Source organism: Mesoplodon densirostris, chromosome 17 (genome assembly GCF_025265405.1).
Source record: "Mesoplodon densirostris isolate mMesDen1 chromosome 17, mMesDen1 primary haplotype, whole genome shotgun sequence".
Lineage (NCBI taxonomy): Eukaryota > Metazoa > Chordata > Mammalia > Artiodactyla > Ziphiidae > Mesoplodon > Mesoplodon densirostris.
The window spans coordinates 373630-392742 of NC_082677.1; the positions used below are offsets into that span (position 1 = coordinate 373630).

The 19113-nt window shown below is 37.8% G+C and overlaps 1 protein-coding gene and 1 pseudogene across 1 annotated transcript in view; one reads left to right on the plus strand and one right to left on the minus strand.

Annotated features, from left to right (window-relative positions):
* The window catches only part of PSPC1 (paraspeckle component 1), a 60229-nt gene that overhangs the window by 9221 nt on the left and 31895 nt on the right, over positions 1 to 19113 (minus strand). Inside the window, exon 6 of the mRNA XM_060080046.1 lies at positions 18080 to 18185. Coding sequence (XP_059936029.1) covers positions 18080 to 18185 — 106 coding nt within the window. The remainder of the gene's footprint in view (positions 1 to 18079; positions 18186 to 19113) is intronic.
* Positions 131 to 1274, plus strand: LOC132477765 (single-stranded DNA-binding protein, mitochondrial-like; annotated as a pseudogene).

A 19113-nucleotide genomic window follows, 5' to 3' on the forward strand; every position in this document is an offset into this window, starting at 1 on the left:
GGAGTGAAGAGTCCCCAAGACACATCCAAGACGTGCACAAACTCAAAACTACTTTATTAGAACACAGGTCTAACACTGGTCTAGTTGGGCTTTTCACAGAGACACTCGCAGGGATGGTGCAAGAGCAATGATGGGCAAAAATCCTGGTGTTTCAGCACAAACCAAGGCACTGGCATTCAATTGTTACCAGTAACCATTGTACTCTAGACATTACAATACAACTACATTTAAATGATTTCAATTATGGCTGTCCCAGCCAGAGAATCCAGAAAAGACTGAAGATTAGATTGTAAGAAAATAAAACAGGACTTCCCTGCTGGCACAGTGGGTTAAGAATCCCCCTGTCCATGAGGGGGACACGGGTTCCAGTCCTGGTCCGGGAAGATCCCACATGCAGCGGAACTAAGCCCATGCGCCCCAACTACTGAGCCTGCGCTCAAGAGCCCGCGAGCTGCAATTACTGAGTCCACGTGCTGCAACTACTGAAGCCCATGTGCCTAGAGCCCGTGCTCCACAACAAGAGAAGCCACAGCAAATGAGAAGCCCATGCACCCCAAAGAAAAGTAGCCCCTGCCCGCCACAACTAAAGAAAGCCCGTGCGCAGCAACGAAGACCCAACACAGCCAAAAAATAAAATTTTTAAACAAATAAATAAGTAATTTTTTAAAAGAAAAGAAAACAGAAGCTGTATTTCAAAGAGCTGGATTTTATTTTATTTTTTTTTCTTTTTGGCCGAGCCACAGCATGCAGGATCTTAGTTTTCTGACCAGGGATCGAACCCAGGTGCCCCTGCAGTACGAGCGCACGGTCTTAACCACTAGACCACCAGGGAAGTCCTCAAAGAACTGTAGTACAGGTAGTTCATCAGTTTCTAAGACATGGGTCTGAAACAGCTACCAGTTTGGTTCTCGAAAGATCTCTGACTCGTGTTCAGTTACTTCGTCGAGTAGGTCAGGACCCTGTCATGAGACAGGTGGAAGAAATAACCCTATCACAGTATTTTCTCTGGCAGCAAATGAGATGTGGTGATCAGGGGAAAATGAAGCACACCAAATGGGTGAGGTCAGTCAAAAACACGGCACAGACTTTCAGTATTCTGACCAGGTCTCAGAGATGTGGCATATCAGTATGTGAAAAAGGGGTCTCGAATTTATGTGGACGGAAAGGTAGACTATGGTGAGTATATGGATAAAAATAATGTGAGATGACAAGTAACAACAATTACAGATGATAACATTATATTTCCGAGTGACCAGACAAAAGAGTTGGCATAGAATGGACAATTCTTCTTTGGCCATTGTTTGGTACAGTCTCATTTCCAAATCATGATTGTCTTTATAGTTTATAAGGACAAGAATTAAAACACTCTTTTATATTAAAAAAATAATAATTTCAACTATGAATACCTGGATGAAGCAGTAAAAATGATTAATTTTATTAAATCTCTAACTTTAGGTACATGTCTTTTTATTATTCTATGCAACAAAACAGATATATACATTAAGCATTTCTGCTGCATTCTGAAATATGGTGGTTATTTTTAAAAAAAACCATTCTTATGATTGGGTTGAAAGCTGAATAAGACACATTTTCTTGGAGCAAGATTTTTACTTGAGACAGCATTTGACAGACAAACCAAATAGTGACTTGTGTACCTGGCAGTAATTTCTGATGAGTGGCTGATATTAAGAAATGTATTTGTTTTTAACTTTGTATAACAAAATACATTAACATTTTTATGATTTGTGTAACTCAATTGGTCAGTATTTTTCAGCTTGGTACATGACATTACAAACTCATGCATAGGTAAAAGATCCACTCAAAGGTAGACCAATGGATTCTAATGCAAAAGAGTACTTTTAAGAAAATACTGCTTGTCAAATTTCACTGCAGTATCAAACAACAATATTCACAATTATCTGAAAAGGTTAAAATATATATACCTCTCTCCACTTACTTATCCATGTGAAACCAGATTCTCTTCGTATTTTTTAACCAAAAGAGCATTTTGCAATAGGTGGAATGCAAAAGCAAATATGGGAAGCCAGCCATTTTCTTATAAAGCCAAACACTGAAAAACAGTAAAATACCACTCTTCCCACTACACAAAGTTGAGCATTAAAGAAATTTCACAAAAAATGTAAAAATAAGGCCACTCTTCCCACTATAACACATTTTCTTTTAAATTTCTCTTTTAATTTCTTACATGGTAAACATTGATATAACCTAAACATAAAGCTCTTTGGGGTCTTCAATAATTTTTAATAGCTTTAAAAAAGGATTTGAAACCAAAAAGTTTGATAACCACTGTTTTTGAACTCCAGTCAATATTTACTCATGAAAATGTAAAGTGGCAGAAATTTTGCACTAATGTAAATTAACTAAACCAGTATACCCCAATGTGCAGAACCTGACATTATTTTATGTATAATATTGATTTTTTCCCTTTAATACTTAATACTTAGGATATCAATCTGTGATTTTTGAAGATATTTTTTAGGTAATCTAATTTAAACAAATATTGACTCTATGTAATTATCAACTGGAACAACATTCTGCAGTCAATGACAAAATGTGCTCAGCTCACACACTGATCAGTCTAAGCCCTGACAGCCACCATCATTCTTCTTTAATTCATAAAGTCCTCTCTCATGTATGTCTCTAAAGAAACTTCTAAGGATTATCTAAGGATCACAATGTGCCACTTAGGTTCAATGTCTTAATAAAGAAAATGCTAAAAATCCTGATATAAAAATGCTGAAATAAAACTTTTAAATCTAAAAGAAATATAATTCTAGAGAAACGTGTAAGTTCTGGCAAGTAACAATATTCAACCTTTTTCTCATTAAATATTCCTAGAATTTTTCCTAAAAATAAATTACTCTTAGCACTTGGAAATATAGCTTTCCCTTCACTAGAGAAGTTTACATACAAGAATAATAAGACTGTTAGATAGCTAGTCAAACTTTCACTGGAGAAAACAAACAAACTGTCAGCATCTGGAAATATGAGGTAACAAACATATTTACAAGTAAAGAATGGAACAGAAATCAATTATGTGAAATATTTTTTAAAAATAGGTATAAAGAAAAATAAAATCACAAAAAAGTAGGCCACTTTGCCAAGAAATTATCCATTCATTTAAAAAGTGTTAAGTTATGGGAAGGTGTGCATCAAGAAAGTAATCTTCTAATAAACTAAAAAGGGAAACAAGAAATGTTCCTATTAATAGAGCTCAAATAATAGCATGCAAACTTTCCAACATAACCAACGGAGAAAGTGTGGAAGACTTAACATTTTTAATTCAAGTAATAAAAAACAACACTTTCCAAGATATTATATCACTTACTGCTATATGGGGGGGGGGGTATTTTAAGTAACATAAGACAATCTTTAAAATATACAATGTATAGTGGGTTTTCCCCTTCAATCTGCATTCCAAAATATCTGCCCCCATGAGTATTGAGGAAACATTCCTCAGGTTTATGATTGCTTAAGTGAAACTTTACATCCCATTTCATTAGGGAACTGTTAAATAAGACAAAAGAGTTACCACAACACATCTATTAGAGTGTCCAAAATCCTAAATGGTGACAACAGGAAATGCTGGTGAGGATGTGAAACAGCAGGAATTCTCATACACTGCTGGTGGGAATGCAGAATGGTATGCCCCCTTTTGGAAGACAATTTAACAGTTTCTTACAAAACTACACATACTCTTACCATACGATCCAGCAATCACGCCCCTCGTTATTTACCCAAAGGCACTGAAAACTTATGTCCACACAAAAACCTACACACGGATATCTGTAACAACTTTATTCATAACTGACAATCAAGATGTCCTTCATTTGGTGAATGGATAAACAAACTGTGGTACATCAGATAATGGATTATTCAATGTTAAAAAGAAATGAGCTATCAAGTCATGAAAAAAACTAGAGGAGGGACCTTACTTAAATGCATATTACTAAAAAGCCAATATGAAAAGACTTCATATCGTATGATTCCAACTATACGACTTTCTGAAAAAGGCAAAAATATGGAGACAGGAGAAGAATCAGTGGTTGCCAGGGATTATGGGGAGGGAGGGATAATAGGCGGAGCACAGAGAATTTTTAGGGCAGTGAAACTACTCTGTGTGAGACTGAATGGTGGGTACGTGTCATTTTCCATTTGTCAAAACCCAGAGAACATGCAACACCGAATGTAAACTATGAACTTTTGGTGATGAGGCTACGTCAGACACAAGTGCACCCTGTACGCTGTGGGAAGCTGATGCTGGTGGGAATCTGACGTGAGGGCATCTGTACGTATGTGGGGTGAATGGGGTGCGTGGGAAATGTTCCTTCTGCTCAATTTTGCTGTGAACCTAAAACTACTCTAAAAAATAAAATTTACTTCTGAAAAACTTTAAAAATGTTTCTTTTTGAATAAATTATATCTTAATTTATATCACAAGTTTCAGTCATGAAATAATAAACATTTCTTACTTGTTAAATATTGAATCAGAAATAGAAGGAACCACAAATACAAGTAGGGGGCTTTATCCTTCGCTTACTGTACTGATTAACCTAAACACATGTGCCTCTTAAACTACATTCACTCAACAGTGTATTTTTGAAGCCTGGTTCAGGTAACTTTATAAACAGATTGTTCTGAGGTCACTGTCAAATTCAACTGGTCAGCAAAATTAACTGCTACTTTTTAAAACATAAGATGGCTTTCTAATTGAAGATGAATTAAATATAACTACACATAATCTAGCATGCATCAAGAGACAGAAGGGAATAAATATTTTAAACAAATCAATTTTTAAAATGAATTTATATTGAGCTTAGAATTGTATTTCTCATCTATATGCCCGAGGGACATTTTCAAGTTTATCCTTTTCAACTGTCATGGAAAACTCCCTCTGAAAAGCTGCTTTTAAAAACTGAAATTAATTAGAAATATATATAATTATTCTACAAATTTAGTTATTTTATCCCAAACTCTTAAAGAAATCAGCAATCTGAATACCAACTACAACACAGACATAATACTTTTAATTACATCTTACCAAGGCACATATAATACTGGTTTGCATTTCTTTACCTGTAACCTCTTACCCAGTACATTTCCATATCAAAATCAAAACAACTATCATGACTGGCCAGATCAAGGGATGAAAGATTAAATTAAAGAGCAAATATAAGCTGCACAGGAAGCAATTCCAAATTGGTCCCACCAACAGAAGAAAGCAAACAAAGCATATGTGTTCCAATGTATGAAGAATTAAGTACGTATTTAAAAGAGAGTATCTTTTTCTATTCATGATACTAGACATAAAACAAGTTATCTTAGCAGTCTACCAGAAGCTTTGAAAGCCTGGCAAATTATACAGTTTCTAAGTAGACAACTCAAAGCAACAGATTCAAAATATACTAATATTTAAAATATTTAAATGATAACTAAATACAATTCAAAAAGTTATTTAAAATTTACAATTATAAGATAAACTACTATATAAGCATTTCTAGTGCTTAAAAGCAGGATTTAGAAAAAGCAGTAATACGTCAGATTAAGACATTATATATATCATGAGAATCGTGGCAAATATATAACCAGAAAAGACAGGATTTGAAACGTGGTGCACAGTGTAGTGGAGGATATCATAAGACAGAGGCAAACTCACCCATTTACTTTAAATTACTTGAAATTTCAAACAGAAGTAAATGCATTTCATCGGCAGAGCACGCTTACAAACCCAAGTTTTCTGCTCCCTGCCACTAGCAGTTAGTTAATAATTACACATGGATATCGATATTCACATTTATCTAGTTCGCTTTGGTAGAAAAATTCTGACATTTCAGGTGATACTACAGAGCTTCATGCCCTCAATATGAAGTACAGAAGATACGGGATACTGATTGGCCTAAAAAAATTTTTTTTTTTACATAATCACCGTGTAGGATAACTCCTGTAGGGTGCTCTAAGTATTACAACAAGAAATCACAAAGCAGAACTAACAAGTTTTTATGTCTTCCTAGAACCTTCTGTCATTACTTCAAGCTATTTAATAACTGAACAAAATTCCTATTGTTTGCATTGCATGTAGTGGACATTTCGAAAAACATGTTCACTTTAGTTCACTTGTATTAGCCAATCTTGACTCTCCTCTTCTCCAACCCCTCTAAAAAGGTAAATATTACCTAAAAGATCTGACCATTCTGAACCAAGTAAGATTAGAAGAACTTACCATTTCAAATGAAAAGACAGAGGTATACCTACAACACAGTGGAATAATAAACCAATCACATCAGTTTTTTAAATGCACCCAAAAGAGCCCCAGAAGAGTGCAGAGACTACACACTCACTCACTCTCCAGCATACAATTTTCTCTAAACTCTCAGAACTTTTTTTCTTTTTTTTTTTTTGCGGTACGCGGGCCTCTCACCGCTGTGGCCTCTCCCGTTGCAGAGCACGGGCTCCAGATGCGCAGGCTCAGCGGCCATGGCTCACGGGCCCAGCCGCTCTGCGGCATGTGGGATCTTCCCGGACTGGGACACTAACCCGCGTCCCCTGCATCGGCAGGCGAACGGACTCTCAACCACTGCGCCACCACGGAAGCCCTAAACTCTCAGAACTTTTTAGCTGCGTCTCTTAACCTACCCCACATAGGTCCCCGGTCCCTAAAATACTCTAAAATCCTCAAAGATGTAACCCTGGGCTTCCCTGGTGGCGCAGTGATTGACAGTTTGCCTGCCGATGCAGGGGACACAGGTTCGTGCCCCGGTGTGGGAAGATCCCACATGCCGCGGAGAGGTTGGGCCCGTGAGCCATGGCCGTTGAGCCTGTGTGTCCAGAGCCTGTGCTCTGCAACGGGAGAGGCCACAATGGTGAGAGGCCCACATACCAGGAGGAAAAAAAAAAAAAAAAAAGATGTGACCCTGGGCTTGATTCCCCTCTGTATCCTCTATGAAGCTCAGGACTGTTTTGAACACAGGAAAAACAGGGAACAAATTTTTCCTACTAAAGGGAACCTCCAGTCTTTGTTTAAGACTATCTTGAAGGGATAGTCAAGTGGAATCTGCATACTAAAAAGTTACGTGCTGAAAACCAAGCACAAAAAAATGGTTATTTTACTGTTTAAAATTTACTCTTGGGCTTCCCTGGTGGCGCAGTGGTTAAGAATCCGCCTGCCAATGCAGGGGTCCCAGGTTCAAGCCCTGGTTCGGGAAGATCCCACATGCCACAGAGCAACGAATCCCATGCGCCACAACTACTAAGCCTGTGCTCTAGAGCCCATGAGCCACAACTACTGAAGCCCGTGTGCCTAGAGCCCGTACTCCGCAACAAGAGAAGCCCACGCACCGCAACGAAGAGTAGCCCCCATTCGCCGCAACTAGAGAAAGACTGCGCGCAGCAACGAAGACCCAATGCAGCCAAAAATAAATAAGTAAATAAATTTAAAATTTACTCTTTACTATGTGACTCCATTATGAACTCTACAAAAATAAATCAAAAGGTGCGTTTCAATGCCACCTATGTTTCAAAACCACTGATGCTGAACATCTGAAATGTTAGTATTAAATAAAAATACTGAGCTTTGGTGGCTCATAAAGAACCCTCAAAACTGTATGATGGGCTTCCCTGGTGGCGCAGTGGTTGAGAGTCCGCCTGCCGATGCAGGGGACACGGGTTCGTGCCCCGGTCCAGGAAGATCCCACATGCCGCAGAGCGGCTGGGCCCGTGAGCCATGGCCGCTGAGCCTGTGCGTCTGGAGCCTGTGCTCTGCAACAGGAGAGGCCACAACAGTGAGAGGCCCGCGTACCGCAAAAAAAAAAAAAAAAAACTGTATGATTGAGCTGCACGCTGTCATTTGAAAAAGAAGACATCAAACAACTATTTAACTCTCCCAATTTACATCTCAGTAACTACAATATAACAAATACAAGATTCCTGACCTCAAAAAACTCAAAGAGGGCTCAAATACTGGACAACTGTGAGAAAATAATTAGATGGCAATATAAGTACTAAAAAAGAATCATATTAAAAATGATATAGGATCACAGCTGGGGTGAGTAGTCAGGGAAAGTTATGTATGTGCTGAGTATACACACTCCCCAGGAGGGAAAAAGAGATATGGGAATTTTTGTGGAATATGAGCCCCTCTGTAACTCTAATGGGAGGTAAGGCCGAAGAAGACACTAGAGTCATCTAATATGACATAGAAATAATTAAGTCCAACAAAGTGTCCTCTGATGAAGTGGTTAAAGAATATAAAGGACATGGTAACCATTTCAATCTGGATGCATTCAAAAGACTTCTAAACATGAATGATAAAACAGAGGGGAAATACGCTACTTATAATCATAACATATGATTAGGGTGACCACACACACATCCTGGTTTGCCTGAGACAGCTTATTTTATGCCTGCTGTTAAAAAAAAAAGTAATTTTATATAGTACTCATATTCACTTGTCCGAGTTTGGATGAAAATTTTATGCTACCAGAAAACTACTAGAGCTAATCAATGAATATGGTAAAGTAGCAGGATACAAAATTAATGCACAGAAATCTCTTGCATTCCTATACACTAATGATGAAAAATCTGAACAAGAAATTAAGGAAACACTCCCATTTACCACTGCAACAAAAAGAATAAAATACCTAGGAATAAACCTACCTAAGGAGACAAAAGACCTGTATGCAGAAAACTATAAGACACTGATGAAAGAAATAAAAGATGACATAAACAGATGGAGAAATATACCATGTTCTTGGATTGGAAGAATCAACACTGTGAAAATGACTATATTACCCAAAGCAACCTACGGATTCAATGCAATCCCTATCAAACTACCACTGGCAATCTTCACAGAATTAGAACAAAAAAATCTTACAATTCATATGGAAACACAAAAGACCCCGAAGAGCCAAAGCAATCTTGTGAAAGAAAAACGGAGCTGGAGGAATGGGGCTCCCAAACTTCAGACAATACTACAAAGCTACAGTAATCAAGACAGTATGGTACTGGCACAAAAACAGAAATATAGGTCAAATGAACAGAATAGAAAGACCAGAGAGAAACCCACGCACATATGGTCACCTTATCTTTGATAAAGGAGGCAAGGATATACAATGGAGAAAAGACAGCCTCTTCAATAAGTGGTGCTGGGAAAACTGGACAGCTACATATACAAGAATGAAACTAGAACACTCCCTAACACCATACACAAAAATAAACTCAAAATGCATTAAAGACCTAAATGTAAGGCCAGACACTATAAAACTCTTAGAGGAAAACAAAGGCAGAACATTCTATGACATAAATCACAGGAAGATCTTTTTGGACCCACCTCCTAGAGAAATGGAAATAAAAACATAAATAAACAAATGGGACCTAATGAAACTTAAAAGCTTTGCACAGCAAAGGAAAACATAAACAACACAAAAAGACAACCCCCAGAATGGGAGAAAATATTTGCAAACGAAGCAGCTGACAAAGGATTCATCTCCAAAATTTACAAGCAGCTCATCATGCAGCTCAATATCAAAAAAACAGGGCTTCCCTGGTGGCACAGTGGTTGAGAGTCCACCTGCCAATGCAGGGGACACAGGTTCGTGCCCCGGTCTGCGAAGATCCCACATGCCGCGGAGCAGCTGGGCTCGTGAGCCATGGCCGCTGAGCCTGCACGTCCGGAGCCTGTGCTCGCAATGGGAGAAGCCACAACAGTGAGAGGCCCGCGTACCGCAAAAAAAAAAAAAAAATCCAAAAATGGGCAGAAGACCTAAATAGACATCCCTCCAAAGAAGATACACAGATTGCCAACAAACACATGAAAGGATGCTCAACATCACTAATCATTAGAGAAATGCAAATCAAAACTACAATGAGGTATCACCTCACATGGGTCAGAATGGCCATCATCAAAAAATCTACAGATGATAAATGCTGGAGAGGGTGTGGAGAAAAGCGAACCCTCTTGCACTGTTGGTGGGAATGTAAATTGATACAACCACTATGGAAAACAGTATGGAGGTTCCTTAAAAAACTAAAAATAGAACTACCATACGACCCAGCCATCCCACTACTGGGCATATACCCTGAGAAAAAACATAATTCAAAAAGAGTCACATACCACAATGTTCACTGCAGCTCTATTTACAATAGCCAGGACATGGAAGCAACCTAAGTGTCCATCGACAGATGAATGGATAAAGGAGATGTGGCACATATATACAATGGAATATTACTCAGCCGTAAAAAGAAACAAAATTGAGTTATTTGTAGTGAGGTGGATGGACCTAGAGTCTGTCATACAGAGTGAAGTAAGTCAGAAAGAGAAGAATAAATACCATATGCTGACACATATATATGGAATCTAAAAAAGAAAAAAGAAAATGGTTCTGAAGAACCTACAGGCAGGACAGGAATAAAGATGCAGATGCACAGAATGGACTTGAGGACACGGGGAGGGGGAAGGGTAAGGACGAAGTGAGAGAATGGCATGGACATATATGCACTACCAAATGTGAAACAGCTAGTGGGAAACAGCCGCATAGCACAGGGAGATCAGCTCGGTGCTTTGTGACCACCTAGAGGGGTGGGATAGGGAGGGTGGGAGGAAGACGCAAGAGGGAGGAGATATGGGGATATATGTACAGCTGATTAATTTTGTTATAAAGCAGAAACTAACACACCATTGCAAAGCAATTATACTCCAATAAAGATGTTAAAAAAGAAAATTTTAAAGTTTTCCTTACAAATAATTAGATATTATTAAAATTATTAAATAATCCTTTTGAGAAGTGATCAAAGATTTCAACAGCTGGTTAAAATTGATATTATATCTTCAACACAAATGCCCCAAATCATCAAAATCCTAAGGATCACTTCCTAGAGTATATGTTAACCTTATAAATATGTATCTTTGTTTTCATTTGACAATAAAAGTCTAAGTTCCAATTATGTACCATCCTTAAATATTCAGAAAAGTTCTTCGCTCATTGTAGGAAACCAAATTATTTTAGTAAATAAATAAAACATATTAATAACAAAAATTGGGCACAACTAGAGCATTCTATGCAAGGCCACTGCAATATAACTGTTATTATCCATTCTGATTTTTACCATCATGTCCAAACCATCAGAAGCAGGCTGTCATTATACCAGCAATAGGTAATAACCTTCCCACACCTAAATCTGACTCCAAACACTACAGCAAATAATTCTTCAGTTATTTCCATAGGATGATGAAGAGGCTATAAAAACCCCTTGTGAAATATGTCCTTTGTTCAAATGTGTCAGATATTTAGCCTTCCAAAATAACGCCATCTTCTACTTCAATACAACCAAATTACTTGTTAAAGCTAAGTAATTTACTGAAAAAGAGAAGTGATGGCCATGTGAAAACCACAAAATGGCAGCTTCTCTCAAAAATTCACGAACTAATTCAGAAAACGTATTTGTACCTCCTCATTAGTGACAACTGGGGTCGGTTGGCTCTGCCAGCACCTATTAATGAAAGTTCATTACTGACTAGAGTTTCTGTCCTGAGTTTTGTACAGCGAACATGGGGGGAGGGGTTAGGTTATAAATAAATCAAGGAATGATAATAAGAGAAACCAGACTCACTCAAGAAGCAGGAAGGGACTGGCATAAAATTAAACAACAGGCCAAATGTGGCAGCTCTTCCCATAACTTCTGCTCTGATTTATAACCATGACTACTAATGAACCTTCTGAATACTAATTTGGATTCTTCAGAACCAAGAACCAAGGTTCTAGGATATGAGGCACTCTGCTCAATAAACCTTCTAAAAACACTGGAAAAGAACATGTAAGTTAATATAATTACATTTTAAGTCACAAACTCTTTATGAGTTTGGTTAACATGAGCCACTTTTTATAGATTCCCCCCCAACTCTCAGACTGGCCTGAGATCAGAGGTTGGCAAACTTTTTGGGGAAAGGGCCAGATAGTATTCCAGGCTCTGCTGGCCATACAGTCCTGACATAGCCTTAGAGTTAAGTCACCACTAGTCAACGCTGCCATTTTGGGGCAAAGCAGCCATAAACAAAACATAAATACAGCTGTGTTCCAATAAAGCTGTTCAGAAAAAAATAGGCAGTGTTCAGATTTGGCCTGGCTTACCCTAGTCTGTAGACCTCCAGTCCAGATGAAATATTTTAAAAACTAAAAATTAATGTATCATTTGAGATAATACTCCCTTCCATATATAGGATGAAAGCCCAACTAAAAGTTGCCACACGAAAATCCCACAGAGCACGATTCACAGACAATACTGTGCCATTTATACTGTTAAATGTGTGAATTCTGTCTGCCATGTCCAATGACCCTGAGCTCTCCCTTAAAACTCCCCAGATCCCATAAAAAATTCAACGGCTACTACTATTCTCATCTCAACATATGTCTCACTGCAACATATGGCCAGTGGTTTTCGATCTCCGCCAACGAAAATAAGCAAGCTGAAGAGCTTTTTAAAATGCAGATCCCATGGCTCCAACCTAGACCCACTGGAGTAGATCTCAGCCATTTTTCTTTTTTTTTTTTTGCAGTACATGGGCCTCTCACTGCTGTGGCCTCTCCCGCTGCGGAGCACAGGCTCTGGACGCGCAGGCTCAGCGGCCATGGCTCACGGGCCCAGTCGCTCTGCGGCATGTGGGATCTTCCCAGACCGGGGCACGAACCCGTGTCCCCTGCATCGGCAGGCGGACTCTCAACCACTGCGCCACCATGGAAGCCCCATTTTTCTTTTTTACGTTCCATAGATGTGCTGCAAAGATTGAAAACTACAGTATTTAGTCGAAACTGTCAATGGACAACCCATCAGAATCTACTGGGATCACAAATGAATCAATTAAGTAGGACGGAGACCTGAGAACCCACATTTTTTGAAAGCTCCCTGAGTGCTTATGATGCACAACATGAAACACTACCATGGAAGAGGTGTTACCCTCTTAGACAGGCTACATCTGCTGTGGCCTCTCTGCTCAATAATCCCAGGAGCTACAAAGGAATACCTCTTAAGGAACATGGGTCAAATTACTGCCTTGGTATATAATACACATTCGGGTCTTTATGCACGTGTTCATTTCTCGAGGGCCAGTCTCACCTACTCAAACAGGAATAAAAGTTATTCCATATCAATTCATGTATATATCTTAAAACAGATATGAAGGGCTATTCTCTTCTTCACTAAAAATCAAACATTAATATTTACCAGGCCAGATAAAGAAACTTCTTAAGTTTTAAAACAAAGTAGCATCCAATCTAAGCACTGCCCCAATTTTCCCAATGAAAGTATTTTTATAACTACATGATACAACTACTAAAGCCAGAATGACATTTAGATATTTTATGACTTACTCATTTTTCCAAGAAAACAAAGTTTACTCCCAGAAACTGCATTTTAAAAATATTCTAATTAAAATCTCCCCTTTACTCCAAACCAAATTGTATCCACAAATAAAGACTAGTACACAGCAGTACTTAAATGTTTAAACTATTGAATCTACAGTAAGTGAAACAACCTAATATTAAAAAGTCACAAAACAATCATAAACAGTCTCACAAATTCTTACTGTAACAGAATAACCTCTGTGATGTGTTCAAAAGCTGTAAAACTGCCTTAAGTAGAAAATTTCAACCTAGTAAAATACTATCTAGAAAATGGTTCAAATACACTATGGTAAAGATAAACCTAAATGTAATTAAGGCACAGAATAAAAATATATACATTGTTATGGGAGTCAAAAATGTGTTATGCTGGGCTTCCATGGTGGCACAGTGGTTGAGAGTCCGCCTGCCGATGCAGGGGACACGGGTTCGTGCCCCGGTCTGGGAGGATCCCACATGCTGCGGAGCGGCTGGGCCCTTGAGCCATGGCCGCTGAGCCTGCGCGTCCGGAGCCTGTGCTCCGCAACGGGAGAGGCCACAACAGTGAGAGGCCCGCGTACCGCAAAAAAAAAAAAAAAAAAGGTGTTATGCTACAGGAGTGAAAACTAACATGTTTAATCTATAATTACCAGATCTATTACCAAAGAGCATGACTTCTTCTTAGGAGGAATAAGGTATGAAATTAAAATGACAGCTTCTAACTGATGAAGAGCTGGTATATCCTTGAAACTCTTAAAAATATATGCACATGGGGCTTCCCTGGTGGCGCAGTGGTTGAGAGTCCGCCTGCCAATGCAGGGGACACGGGTTCGTGCCCCGGTCCGCGATGATCCCACATGCCGCGGAGCGGCTGGGCCCGTGAGCCATGGCTGCTGAGCCTGCACATCCAGAGCCTGTGCTCCGCAACGGGAGAGGCCACAACAGTGAGAGGCCCGCGTACAACACACACACACACACAAAAATATATATATATATTTTTTTTTCACATGTATGTCATAATATTATGATAAATTTGAAAGCTAACAACAACAACAACAAAACCCCCATAAACCATGACCAGACATGACGCATCTTTTCTTTTGGGAAGGGCAGGGGCTGCGCTATGCAGCATGTGGGGTCTTAGTTCCCCGACCACGGTTCAAACCTGTGCCCCTTGCATTGGGAGTGAGGAGTCTTAACCACTGGACCACCAGGGAAGTCCAGATGTGTCTTTTGCTACGTTAAAAAATATATATATTATTCAAGACAAAGTATTTATTTTATACTTCAAAGCCCATACTATTAGTTGTGCTGGAATATTCCTAACAGGAATATTAGAAAGAAATGTGAAGTGGCATCTTAAAATGAACCAAGTAAACCTACATGACTTTTACTACCCAGGCAAGCTGAACACTTACCATTTGATTCCTCCCTTTATACTGAACAGTGAGAAAAGAGAAGCACATAAGAGGGCCTAATTTCAAAGCTTTTAAAAACAAAAACAAACATTAAAATTGTTTAACAATTTTTCCCAAAGACAGTTTTCAAAGTAAATGAAGAATAACTAGTGCAACAATGGCCTCAATGTTTCTTCTATTAACACAAACCAGTCAAGACTAGTATAGAGCTTTTGTTAGTATTTCTTTAGTGCTTGATTAGTTTATATTAACAAGCATTATGGAGCTAGGAACCAAATAAAACTGATACCAAAATGATGAAAAACTTGTGCCTATTCATAATTTCTAATCTCAAAAAAATCTAAAAATAGAACAAAGACTATATTTTCCCCTAGATATTTAATTCCATTACTACATACTATGATTCCTTTCCAGAAAATTAAGAACCTAGTAACTTTGTGGTCTAACATGAGTATTACTTTTTTTAAAAAGTCACCAACACTCCAGCCCAGGATTCATCAAACTTTTTCTATAAAGGGCCAAAGAGTATTTTAGGTTTTGTGGGTCAAAAATACTCTGTTTAGTAGTCTTTTTTTTTTTTTCCTTGTCCATCAACCCTTTAAAAATGTAAACACCATCCTCGGCTCCGTGGTACGGTGGTATAAAAATGGGTGGAGGTTCCAGGCTAGAGTTTGCAGACCTCTGCTCCAGCCAAATTAATCTTATGATGCTTCAAATATGCAACACATACTTTAAGTAACTACTTAAAATTATCTTAATATTAAAATATTTATTTGATCATCTAAGTTTTCTAAGAGCATAAACTTGTGAAACAATAAATAATCTATTTTTGAAATGCCAATAAATCTGTCATATTTTTAAGTATCTAATTTGTTTATTCTCAAAGTTCCTTGGCGATCTATAAAATTTTACCCACCACTAAAATGATTTTGAAACATTCGACTGTTTTTAAGAATTTGCAGTATTTCAATTTTAAACTGTAGCAACATTTCTAATAGTTTTTCAATAGAAAAGTAAAGTCGAAACTATCTGTTGTCCTTTATTAATTATACCTATATTAAATACCACTGAACATATTAAAAAACACTGGTATAAGTTTTTTTTAAACTGTGAAATTTCAAAGAATGAAGAGTTTGCAATCAAGCTTATAATGTAGCCAACTTAAATTTAACAGAATATATTTTATTTAATCATTTCCTTCTAGTCCCTAAATGATTTACATCATTACACATAGCTACACATTTGCTCCAAGAATATAAAGTTTATGCCAGAAAAATATTAAGAAAGCTAATTCCACCAACTTTACTATAAGCAGGCACTTTAAAAAAAGATACGTTGAGGTACATAAAAGAACTGGGAAGAATTTCCTAATCCTCAATGGAATGAAATAAAATTTCTCTAAGAAATATATCACATGTGGTTTACATCTTGACTGTATTTTAAAATAAAAACGTTAGTTACTAGTTTTCAAAATATATGCGCCTGAAAATTTTTTTTAATTCCACGTTCTTTTATAACATCATAAAATATCCTCACATTGATAAATCCAACAGATTTATGTTCAAATGTAACTATGAAAAAGGAGAAGACCACCGTTTAAATATGTCACTATGCAAGTGCTATGTATCCAAGAGGAAAAGAGAATTGCAATAATGCTAGAAATTATTCAAAAAGAAAATTCACAATGCTTAAAAAATGTATTCAGCTAATTTTCTAATGGGATTTTAAAATCTATTAATTTAAACTTTTAGTGTGACTTATAAATAATAAAAAAATTTTCTAACTGAATTTAAATGCCATATAATTTTCATTCAAAGGATATTTACTTGATGGAAGGCAAGATAAAAAGTTCTTGTTGTGGGCTTCCCTGGTGGCGCAGTGGTTGAGAGTACGCCTGCCGATTCAGGGGACACGGGTTCGTGCCCCGGTCCAGGAACATCCCACATGCCGCGGAGCGGCTGGGCCCGTGAGCCATGGCTGCTGAGCCTGCACGTCCGGAGCCTGTGCTCCGCAACGGGAGAGGCTACAACAGTGAGAGGCCCGCGTACCTCAAAAAAAAAAAAAAAAAAAAAGTTCTTGTTGCTCTTCTACTTAGAATTTATTTTGCTGTCTGTATTCATTTTAATTTAAGTATCTTTTTAATTTTCCAGGGACAAAAGAACAGGGACAGAGACAGTCAGAAAAAAAGACACCAATGATTGGAATTAATACATTTAGCCTCAGAAACTTACTTACTAAAGAATCATGGCTTTTGAACAGCTAGAGGAAAAAAATACTGGTAAGTATTTTTTAGAATGAGTTTTTAAGCTGGCATTCATCTAAGGTGAACAATGAGACTCTGTTAATTATTATTAAGACCCTGTGGGTTATAAGCTACTTGAAGTATCCTTTTTTGCCCTACCATTTTGCCTCCCCAAAACAAAACCCTGAATCAGATAACGTCTTTGGAACTAACTCCAGTTTACAAGAAATTCGGGCATAAACAAACTTGTTGAACATCACTGCAAGGATACAGTCAACAAAATCCAGGACGTGAGATACTCTATACAAGGAGCTGTTTCTTTAAAAAAAAAAAATAAGGAAAAAACGAAAATGAGGGAGAGAAAACCTATAGACTAAAATGATTGGATTTATCAACCGATCTGAAGAAACCAATTACTTTAAAAAAAAAAAAGTAAGACTTGGGCAAACTGGGGCTTTTACTAGTTAATATTAAATAACTGGCAATTTTTAAGATATGATGAAGACATTTTTTGAGAGTCCTTATCTTTTAGAGATACATACTGAAATACAAATGAAATCATATGAAGTCAGGGATTTCATATAAAAAAATTAGGGAAAGTGGGTATACTTAAAGATGAAAAAGATCTGCTAAGTATTGATAACTGTTATGGCTGAGTGATGAGCACATACTACTTCTACTTTTCTATATGTCTACCAAACTAAAGAATTTTTAGTATCAATTAACAGTGAAAATCAGTCAAGTGGAGATGATGAATTTGTCAAGATTCCTAACTTAGTAGGAATTAAAAACAGATAAAGTAAAATGGAGAAAAATTTAATATTCATTTCATAAAGCATGATTATCTTCAGAAACTAATTTTAATTTACTACCTGTAAGAGGTTAAGAAATTCGTTAGTTTAACATAAACACGACAAATTCAGAAAGATTAGAAAATATATTACTATATAAAGCAGAATCTAAAGAATTCTAAACATGTATCATCCACCTGACAATGTAAAATCACTTTAGTTAACCAGCATTTTACTTACATTTTCCATATAGTTTGGCTTAAAGCCCTCCTGCTGTCGCCTCAGCTCCTCCTGTTCTCTGTGTCGGATCATTTCCTCTTCACGACGACGGTGCTCTTCTTCATGCCTGAGAGATTTGTAAATAAAAATTCAGGGTGGTTGACATATAAACCATAATACGGTATTTTATTTCAGGTAAAACAAAATCATTTATGTATATCATTTATTTATACATTATGCCAAATCTGTGATAACGAGTGGCTTACCAGATTTACCTTCCTTTTATTTTGCTCTAAACCATTAATAAATCAAACAAACCAATAAAATAATTTATCTAGGGTCAATCAAAAAAGTAAAGTAGGGCTTCCCTGGTGGCGCAGTGGTTGAGAGTCCGCCTGCCGATGCAGGGGACACGGGTTCGTGCCCCGGTCCGGGATGATCCCACATGCCGCGGAGCGGCTGGGCCCGTGAGCCATGGCCGTTGAGCCTGCGCGTCCGGAGCCTGTGCTTCGCAATGGGAGAGGCCACAACAGTGAGAGGCCCACGTACCGCAAAAAAAAAAAAAAAAAAAAGAAAGTAAAGTAACAGCATAAAACTAGGATAATTATGTGCTTACAGTCAAAAACTCCAGAAACCAAAAGCTCAAACCAGTACTCTATTACTGTACAAAGAGAAAGCCTGGGATTCACCACTGGCACAGCAGAGTTAGTTCTTAAAGACACTCAGAATCTATTCCAATACAAGCCACTGCAAAGGACCACACTGCCTAGACAAAAATCCTACTATGTGCAAAAGGAAGCCTTAACGTTCTCTCCCCCATTTCATTAATGCACTGAGGAAAGTATGCACCTGGAGCAGGTGTCTGCATACCACCTGTTTTTGCAAATTAAGTTTTACGGGACAATCATTCCCTCACTGTCTGTGGCTACCTTTGGGCTAGAGCAGTGCTGAACAGTTGAGACACAGACCATATGACATGAAAAGCCTAAAATATTTACCATGTAGCCCTTTCCCAGAAAAAGTATGCCAACCTCTGCCTCAGAGATATCAAGCAT